Here is a 10,180-nt window from a genome sequence, read left to right on the forward strand (position 1 = left end):
GCCCCACAAATCTGCAGATATCTGCTTTATATCTATGGGCATCCACACCCGCGGATGTCGATGCAGATAACTGCTGCTCATTTATGTGGATACAGATGCAGCTATGGATACAAAATTTTGTATCTGCACAGGGATCTACTAATGGACAGCCCCAAATCCATATTCAGTCACCAAAATCATTGACCCAGGGCACCACAGACGTCTTAGCCGTAGTATGCTTTGGCTAGAAATGAATCTTTCTAGGACTTCTGGGGAACTTCCTAAACCATTATTGAGAATTGCAACAAGTGATATGGGTGTGTCATTTCTTTCCATGTTTCATCATTGCAGGACTTCACAGAAAGCCCCTTTTTGTGATAGTCAAGGAATGGGCATTATCTGTAAAACGAAGAATTCTGTTCTATTCTAATCACTCACTGGAACAATTTTTCAAGGGTTCTGGTGAAATCTCCATCACTGGATACTTTTTAAAATCAAGAGTGGATATTTTTCTCACTGCTATGCTCCACTTCAAACAGGAATTCATTCAGGAGTAATCTGTGGCCAGTGTTACACAGGTCTACCTAAATGCTGGAAGTCAGACAAGGTGATCTGATGGTCCCATTGGCCAATTGTGGGGAAATCTCACTCCACTGGGGTACAGAGTCCCCAGAAGGGTCCGAGGCTGGAGGTCAAAGCAATGAGGCAGGAGAGAAATCTAGAAGGAAAACTTTATTATGCATGCATGCAGGCTGACAGCTACCAGAGTGAGAGCAGCAGCCGCCCTGAGAGACAGTTTCAGGGATCCTTTATACAGTATGTTCAGACAGTAGTTGTTGATTGTTTTCTTTAACATAGCAAAGTCTCAGCAGAAGTACTCGGAGATGTTTCTGTTCACACCAGAAGTGCTAGAAGTAAGTTTTACAGTACAAAGGCACATGAGAACCTGAGTGAGGAGTCTACAAGGCAAACTGTGACAGAGATAAGAGTTTACATGACGAACTGTGACAGACTAGGAGTCTCCATACGTTGAGATAGGAGACATTGTAAGGGTCTTGATTAGAGTTAAGATGATTTCTCTCTGTTACAGAGAGAGAGGCCTGGAAAACTTTTAACCCTTACTGCGGTTTTCTTTTAGAGAGTTTTGATTTCCTCCACAGTCCCCCCTTAGACATAATTGGAGTTATTTGATTTTTCTCCCACACCTTAATAATCTAAACATTGCAATTGTTCCTTTCTCGATTTATAATCAATTAATCTCTTTTGTACTATAAAGGTTCTTACACATCTCCCTTCTGATTGTGTCTAAACACTTATTAGTACACTAACCTATCAGACTAATGTTGCTCATATGTGGCTTGTGCTTTCTATCATCCTCTCCCCAAAATTATGGTACCCAATCAGTCAATGGAAATTCTACTCCTGTATCCTCAGACAGTAGCTAGCTGCTTTAGATAAATGTGAAATAAACTGCCCATAGGAAGAGTTTCCTCTTAACCTCAGTTAGTTAGTGACTGTTTTATGTCCTAAGTTGCAACAATTTATAACCCTTGGACAAAGATGAAAGAAACCTTCTTAAAGCTTGGATACTCCTTTTTCTATAATTTCATCACAGTTGTATTCAGATAACCTGTTTACAACCTTTACAACCAGGCTAAAGAACTAACATCATTTCTCACCTCACATTGGCCATTTGATGCCCACCTTCACGTGCCTGCTCCACAATTTTCTCATGGCATTTTTCACCTCCTCATTTCGCAGGGTGTAGATCAAAGGATTCAGCATGGGGGTGATAATGGTGTAGAAGACAGCCACCATCTTATCCTCCGAGAAGGTGGTGGAAGGCCGTAAGTAGATGAAGATACAAGGCCCAAAGTTTAAAATCACGACCGTGATGTGGGAGGCGCAGGTGGAGAGCGCTTTGAGACGCCCTTCGGAAGAGTGAGTTTTCAAGGAGGCTAAGATGACGACGTAGGAAACAACCAACACAACAAAAGAGGTCAGAGAAATCATCCCGCTATTAGCAACGACCATGATGCCCACCACATACGTGTCCATGCAGGCCAGTTTCAGCAAAGGGTGGACGTCACAGAAGTAGTGGTCCATCTCATTGGGCCCACAGAAGGGCAACTGGATGGTTAAAAGAGTCTGGACCATGGAATGCACAAAGCCCCCCAACCAGGACGCCGCCACCATCCAGCCGCAGACGTGCTTGCTCATAATAGTCGTATAGAGGAGCGGGTTACAGATTGCCACATAACGGTCGTAGGCCATGATGGTGAGGATAAAGATCTCAGTGCCCCCAAAAAAGTGGACCATAAAGAGCTGTGTCAGGCAGCCATTGAAGGAGATGGTTTTCCTCTCCGCGAGGAAGTCGCCCATGAGTTTGGGGGCCGTGACCGAGGAATAGCAGATATCTACGAAGGACAGGTAGCCCAGGAAGAAATACATCGGGGAGCTCAGCCACTCTGTGAATATTACAGTGACAATGATGAGGAGATTTCCCAGCACAATGACTAGATAGAAGAGTAAAAACAGCACAAAGCATGCACGCTGTATCTCTGGATCCTGGGTGAGGCCCAAAAGGATGAATTTAGTCACATTATGTGCAAACGCCATGGACTCAGTGGGACAATGGGTGTACAGCACAGAGCTAATTCACCTGCTATGATACAAAACAAGGAAATTAATACTACACATTGCATGATGACCAATGATGAGATGAACAACAAGAATGCCCTGATAGTCCAACTCTACTGCTTCAGTAGTAATCAAAGAGAAAAAAGGGCCCAATATTTAACTCAAGGAACAACGGGAGCTCAACGTGAATTGCAGAAACAGAACAGTACATACTCAAAACATTTATTCTGGAAAATCTGTTGGGGGGGGATTCATTTTATTCTGCATGCACACTGAGGAAGTTGTATGCATCGTTAAAGACGATTTCAGGAGTAAGGAGAAAAACTCTGTTTTCACTATGCTTTGCAACAAGCACTTTTAGGATGTGTGTTGTATTTTATCCCAGCTGCATTGTTAAATACCTTCTGCTATGCAAATTTTCAGCCATGGGTTTGTCCTCATGATCACCCAGATTTTTGACTTTGCTTTGGGTCATATGCATGGTACTACAGTGTTCATTGGTACGCTATCTGATTTAAGGAATCAATAATCAATAGTTTCATCCTTAAGTATTTTTTCCCCACGAAAACTTGGAATGTCTCTGCCAGGATCATCAGTTTTGTCAATGCAACCCCAGTTTGTGAGCCAACGTTCCTGAGATAAAAATGAAACCGCAAGGCAGATATTGTATCTCCTTTAGAGGCTACACCTAACTTAAGACCCCTTGAAACAATTTTGCTTAGACAAATTTTCCTCTTTAATTGGCAATTATGGGAGTGTGTTGCAGGGTAGAGATGTTCCTCAATATCTCTACAATGATCTATGAAGATCTGGAGGGAGCAGGATGGTTGGCAATATAGGAAGTCGAAAGAAGAGGGCATCAGAGGGGCTAATTATGTGTGTTGTGGAGCAAGTGTTTGCCTTTGTTTCTTCATCACAACCTGAATTTCTGGAGCACGGGAGTCTGTCTACCTCTGTGTCTGCTCTATACCCCTTGCTCATTGTCTAGGAGGTCTCTGGATTTACCCCTCATCCCTGCTCCCATTTCCCTGAGGCTAGGAAGAAATAGCTGAAATATTGTTTTAGCACAGTGCCAAGTCTGTGCTCATTGGTTGATTGGGATGCTTTGATCTAGGCTACATCATGAACCTTATAGTCTGGATCGGTCTCTCTGTGTTAGACACACAAAGGTTTGTGCTAAATTGGTGCTAATCACAGAGGTCCAGTCTAGACTGATTCTCTAAGTCCCTCCATCAGGTTCAATTCCTTTAGGTAGCTTCAAACCTATTATAAATGATGCCAAATTTTCTTTAAACATAAATAGAACTGCTAAAATCAAACAAAAGAATCTTTCCATGGAAAATTATAAGGAAAACAAAAAAAAAATTCCCCTCAAAATGCATTGAAAATCAGAAACCAAAAAATCGTAGGGTAGGACATTTTCCTATGCTAAGGCTTTCAAAAAAATCTGAAATTGTTCAAAAAGCCTGCATTATGGTTTTTTTCCTCAAAAGTTTAGTTCATAAGCATTTTAAGGAAGAAGATTTTTGCCAAAAAAAAATGGATTGTCTTTACCTCAGACTCCAATTGGATCAATATTACATGGATTAGACTCACCAATAGCTTCTATATACTGCAAATTTGACCCTATATGAGTTATTTTACTCAGATGACTGGATTACATTTCTATATTCTACATACATTTTTAGAGTGTTTATGAGAGAGAGAGAGAGAGAGAGAGAGAGAGAGAGATTTTTTTATATAGTTCATGAGCCTTCAGCTAATGGTGGTGATAGAGTCAAAGAAAGACGTTTGTAATAAAGATTTTAAGGTGATATTTCCTCTTTTAGATGAATTAATTTCAGATTGGTGCATTCCTGGGTGGAACAAGAATCCTAATAAAAATTTTCTATACTTGAACATTAGTAGGAGGCAAGGGAAAGTTTAAAAAAGATACACGGCCTTATTAGAAAACAAGATATAAATGGCATTTACAGATTCCAGTGCTTACCTGGATGGTGATGGGTTTTATCTCACCAGCTTCTATCCTATTCTGGTTGTGAAGGAGTTCACCAAATAGAGATTTATCTCGTTTGCACTTTTAATCCAAAACCCAATCTTTGCCTGCCCTATTGACTCCCTTTGCTCGCTCTCTAGATGTGACCACAAAACTGTTGAACTGGAGTCGTTTGCTCAAATTGGCACCCAGAGACCTTCTCTGATCCAAACCTAACCCGAACCCTAAGATTCTGTTGTCATCTTTCCCTCTGCAAGATCTAAGTTCAGGAGGATCTTTGGAATAAATCTTCTGGCTCTGAAGTTAGAGCAGAAATCCTTAAATTAAATCATGCCATGGTTGTGCATCATTTCCCTGGTTAATTACCTCCCAGGGGCATTTCAAGGCTTCTTGATTGGAGCCCGTTGTTGAAAAAGCAATTATCTATATTTCTTTGGACATATATTGGAAGCAAACTTTCAAAGCTTTTTTGAGTGTTAGTCCCATTCATTATGTTGAATACCCATCTCTCAGTTAGATATGAATCTCTCCACCTTGGGACATTTTCACCAGCTGATAGCCAGTAGGCGTCTTGGAACCTTTATTGCATGTCTGGGTCAATGACGATTCAAGGTCATTGAATAACTGACTCAACAGGAAATATTTCATCGAAGGTGATCAGAGAGTTGTACAGCTCTATACTGAACAGAGAAAGCTCTAGATACATTACAATTCACTGTTGTCAGATCAAAACTGGATCTGTCTCACCCCTTCTGAAGGGACGTGAAGCCTCATTCCCCAAACTAAGTTCCCATACCAGTGTCATTTTATTTTGGAGAAAGAAACCCTCTTTGCCAAAAGAAACTTATGTTCAGATGTCATTTTTATGCATTCTCAATTTACTTGATTTAATGTTTGGGGATGTAATTATTTGCACCTGAGAAGACCAAAAATTCTTAAAGATACCATCTTCCTAATGGGTCCTCCTCATCTCAATCATTCTTTCCTCTCAAGTTCCCAAAAGAAATCATCTACCATAACAATCCCTTATTTTGTGTGTGTGTTTGTGTGCATGAACACATGTGTGTTGGTGTATATAGACTTGAAGGCACCGTGAATTATTAAATAAATGCATACAACTCCTGAATAGGGTTCCTTATTGGTCCAGGACCAACGTTCAGGGGCTTAGAATTCAGACATGCCCTTTCATGATGATAAACATTCTAAAGAATAGTTATTATACAAATTAAAAGAAAGAAAGAAAGAAAGAAAGAAAGAAAGAAAGAAAGAAAGAAAGAAAGAAAGAAAGAAAGAAAGAAAGAAAGAAAGAAAGAAAGAAAGAAAGAAAGAAAGAAAGAAAGAAAGAAAGAAAGAAAGAAAGAAAGAAAGAAAGAAAGAAAATCTTAATCCTTTTCTTTCTTTCTAGTACATTCAATACATTCTGTTATCTGGTTTCTTCTACTAGCATCTTGCTACAAAACAAGAGGATACAGGAAATTCTGCAGCACATTCCTCAGTTCACTCCTGTGTTTAGAAAGGGGACTTTGAGAAGCCTTTCCATGGCCATATTCGCCATGTGAGAACAGCCATGAGTTGTCTTCAGTTAAGGCCTGATCCAGTGGCCAACAAAATCAATGGAAAGTCACCTTGTTGGCTTCCGTTTTTTTGCATCATCCATTAATCGTTGGTATGCAGCAGCAGTTCTCCAGCTGTGGGTCAGGACCCCAAAATGGGTTGCAGCCCTATTTTAATGGAGTTCCGAGGACTGGCAATAGACTTGCTGGAACCTAGGGTCAACGCCAAAGCCCAAGGATTTCAGCCATGGATGGCAGGGGTCAGGGTGCATCCTCCTGTCCCCACCTGGAGCAGAAGCCCTTGGGATTCAGTTTTGGCCCCATTGGGCTTTCAGCTGGGGCAATGGGTCCAAATTGGGCCCCAGCTTCCATCCCACCTCCCCCATTGGGGTCATGTTGTCATTTTTGTTGTCAGATGGGAGTCACGGTGCAGTGATGCTTGAAAGCCCTGGTCTATGAGATTTAACCTTTGGATTGTTGCGCTTGATGACAGTGTGACACCGGTGACACTGGGCCAGGGCCTGTGACAGGACTGGGGCAACTGGGAGCCACTGCAGCATCCCTTCTCAGAAACACAACGGCTGCACGGGATGATGGACGTTCCTTCCAATGGGCCCTCCCAGAGCTGATCTCGGTCTCTGGATCCTGCTGCAGCAGGGTGTGGGCCAGAGGAAGCTTAAGAGCCTTGCACTCCGTATACTTGATCCCGTTAACAGTGAAAATGCAGCCCACTAGTGAGTGGGAGTAGCCGACCTTCCTTTGCTTCTTCTAGGCATACTCGCACCTGGCTTTCCTTGTGGAGATCCCTAGTTAAACTCGTGATGTGTCAGTGGAGAAGGAGTCCAGAGCTCCCTCGAGTTTTTCCCCACCCCTGAGTAGAATGAATTTTATGTTCACCGGTATGAGGAGTAACGGTAGTTCGAATTAGGAGCTTTAATTCGAACTACCTAGCCCATGCCACATGTAGCTGCGGGCAGGGCGTTCGAACTACCGGGCATTTAAAAATGGCGGTGCCCGGGAACATGCAAATAAAGCCTGGGATATTTTAATCCCAGGCTTCATTTGCAAGTTCGAATGACTACATTAGCCACTCTAGTTCGAACTAGGGTGTCTAGTGTAGACATACCCTAAGTTAACACAACCATATTATTAGCATGATAGGCAAGTAACTTGATAGGCTACAGTACCAGCATCATATCTTCATATTGAATCAGCAAGTGTTTTCTCAAGCTGTGCTGATGACACAGTGCCATCGCATGCAGATGTGATCTCCTAATTCAGTACCAGGATTTCTGGGATATGACTTTTCTACTGCAGAGCAAATGGCAAAAGTTAGGAACCAGAAATGGAAGAGGTTACAGAAAATGGAAGAGAGTTCCTTCCCCCGCCCCATCCTAAACCACCCCATGTCAAGATCAACCCAACATCATTGCCTTCTACTGACTGTTTGCTTGGGTGAGTGACGTAATCCTATCATCACAAGACAGCTTCTTGCTCCTGGACTTATTGGTGTTAGGCTTGCCCATGAGAGACAACCACAAGGGTGAAAAGGTGTTCAGTCCAGAGATTGGGATCCAGGTGGCGCCACGGCCCTTGGGTGGTGTGGATGGCTCCTATTCTAAAAAGCTGATCTTTCTGCGCGTGTATGAGATGGGAGCTGACATGGGTGGGACACCCTGGATGGCACCCTAAGGTGCTGACGATACCACTGACCCCACCTTTTCCACCATCCTGGGCACCCTTTAGCCTCTTAAGCCTCCTCCAACCCAGAGACAGGCAAGGCCACATTCAGCTGCAGAATGGTACAGACACTGATCTCAGCTCTTGGAAGGCTCAACTTAAAGAACTTGCCTCAATACCCAGATGTTCACCCCAACTGGAGTACAAGGCCAAAGTTGTATGAAATTTGCCTCCTCCCTCAATGTGGAGGCAGGCATGTACAATTTCCTCCCCAACCCAGTTAGAAAGTACATACACTGTGTTATAATATAAACCAGAAATAAATTCATTAACTATGAAAGAGTGGATTTTAAGTGGTTAAAGAGGTAGTAAACAAAACAAAGCAGATTGCTAAGAAAATAATACAAAGCATTCACATTAAGCTAGATGTGCTAACAAAAATGGTTACAATTAACTATTCCTCACCCTAGATATTGTTCAGGAGGATTCCATCATGTCTTTCTAGCCCTGGGCCAACTGTTCTACTCCTACCTCAGTTCTAGTCTTTTTCTTTCCAGGTGTTTCATTGAGTGGGGAGGCAGAAGCGAAACAAACTGAAGACCCCAATTGTTTTCTTTGCCTGTCTTATATAGGGTTTCCATAAGGCAGGAATCCTTTGTTTGATTCCCCCACCTCACAGTGGAAAAGTTTGGCAGGGCAAGATGCAGATTAGCATCAGGTAACCAGGTCACATGACTCTGCAGAATTACAGCATCCATGAATCACATTCAGGCAGTATGGAGGAAAACCAGGTCTTTTCACAGTCTACTATCCTCAGTGATGGTCTATCACCCCTCTCTGGCTTTCCCACTGTAGTACCTGCATTGTCAGCAGTGGGTGATACCCAAAGTAGCAGATGAAATAGAGATACATGGTCAATATTCTTAACTTTAGAGACAAACATGATACAGGCAAACAGATTGGATAATTACATTCAGTAAATCACAACCTCTCCAGTGATATTTTACATGCCTCAAGTATAGCTCAGTTCTGTCGTATCCATGTCATAACCGTATCTTCATAAATGTGACAGGGACTTAGGGAGGGAACAGTTGCTAGAGAGTGGGGTGTCCCTTTCTGGAACATGGATTGACTTTAGAGGAAGATATGCTCTGCAGTGGGTGCTCTGAAGTTCTGGTGGTCACATTCAGGGAGTCTGTAGAAATCTATTGACTGGGAGAAGGAGTGTTGATGTCTCCAAGTACATGTAGGGTAAGTAGCATCCTGTTGTTGGACTGTGGTGTTCAAACAAGGGTGGGGTTGTTCATGATGGGTTAGACACCCGATTTCCAGTGTCTTCACCATCATGCCTCACAAACATTCTCTTTTCAGAAGGGTTGAAAGAACCCCCTTCCCTTACTATGTCCAAAATAGCTCTAATTCTAGAGACACTCGTATTGCACAACTATCTGCGAGCAGTTTAATTAAAATGTGCAGTGTTGCCATGACAGAAATTGCATTTTACCAAAACGTAAAGTTTTGTTCAGCAATCGGCATGCTACACTTACAACACAACAAGCTTTTTTTCTCCCTCCTTCATAATCATCGTTTGCAAAGGGACATAGCAAAAAAAGTACATCTGTAAAGCTCAAAAGGATTAACTCGGCTTTATACAATGATACTATAAGCGTACACACAAACACACATTTGCACTTAACAGATCCTCACAATGTATACATGCCTAAATATTCATGAGAATGTAATGCAAAATTATTAAAATTAGTATCTCAGGGGAAACAAGTGAAACTGGGACTCCGTGTGCTTGATAAGAACATAAGAACGGCCAGACTGGGTCTGACCAAAGGTCCATCTAGACCTTTAGTGTCTAGTGTCCTGTAGATGCCCCAGAGAGAGTGAACAAAACAAGGAATCATCACATGATCCGTCCCCAGTCTCTGATAAACAGAGGCTACAGACACCATTCCTACCCATCCTGGCTAATAAATATTGATGGACCTAACCTCCATTAATTTATCTAGCTCTTTTTTGAACCCCTGGTCTTCAAATATGTTTACTGTACAAACATATAGTAAGAGACAGTCCCTGCCCTGAAGAGGTTACAGCCTAATATGAAAAAAAATGTGGGAGACAAACAGAGGTTCAGATAGAGGAAGCCACTGACTCAAATTCATAATATGACAGAATCAAGACTAGAACCCAGGACTTAAGAGCCACAATCCAAGGTGATCACTAGGTCATAATGCTGCAGTGCTCCTGGGACTATCACGATAATAATCTAATTGAAGTTAGACATAACATTGAACAAAGAACCGGAAAAATTTCCACCCGTCAC

General features: G+C 42.2%; 1 protein-coding gene across 2 annotated transcripts; it reads right to left on the minus strand.

Annotated features, from left to right (window-relative positions):
- Window positions 1–1,162: 1,162 nt before the first annotated feature.
- On the minus strand, window positions 1,163–2,631 carry LOC102453965 (olfactory receptor 4S2-like). Of its 2 annotated transcripts, XM_075926089.1 has the most exons (2): window positions 1,694–2,631; window positions 1,163–1,193 (listed from the first exon to the last, which is right to left on the minus strand). In XM_075926089.1, exons 1-2 carry the CDS (start codon window positions 2,596–2,598, stop codon window positions 1,163–1,165), a joined length of 936 nt encoding a protein of 311 aa, XP_075782204.1. In that variant the 5' UTR covers window positions 2,599–2,631. The 2 variants fall into 2 exon arrangements, with proteins under 2 accessions (XP_075782204.1, XP_006116498.2); XM_006116436.3 differs by lacking the exon at window positions 1,163–1,193 and having other exon boundaries at window positions 1,660–2,631.
- Between the last annotated feature and the right edge of the window lie 7,549 nt (window positions 2,632–10,180).

This window comes from Pelodiscus sinensis, chromosome 4 (assembly GCF_049634645.1).
Source record: "Pelodiscus sinensis isolate JC-2024 chromosome 4, ASM4963464v1, whole genome shotgun sequence".
Taxonomy (NCBI): Eukaryota; Metazoa; Chordata; order Testudines; family Trionychidae; genus Pelodiscus; species Pelodiscus sinensis.

Excerpts from the sequence above, each read along its gene's own strand:
- LOC102453965 (XM_006116436.3), bottom strand. The coding sequence starts at position 2,598 with ATGGCGTTTGCACATAATGTGACTAAATTCATCCTTTTGGGCCTCACC.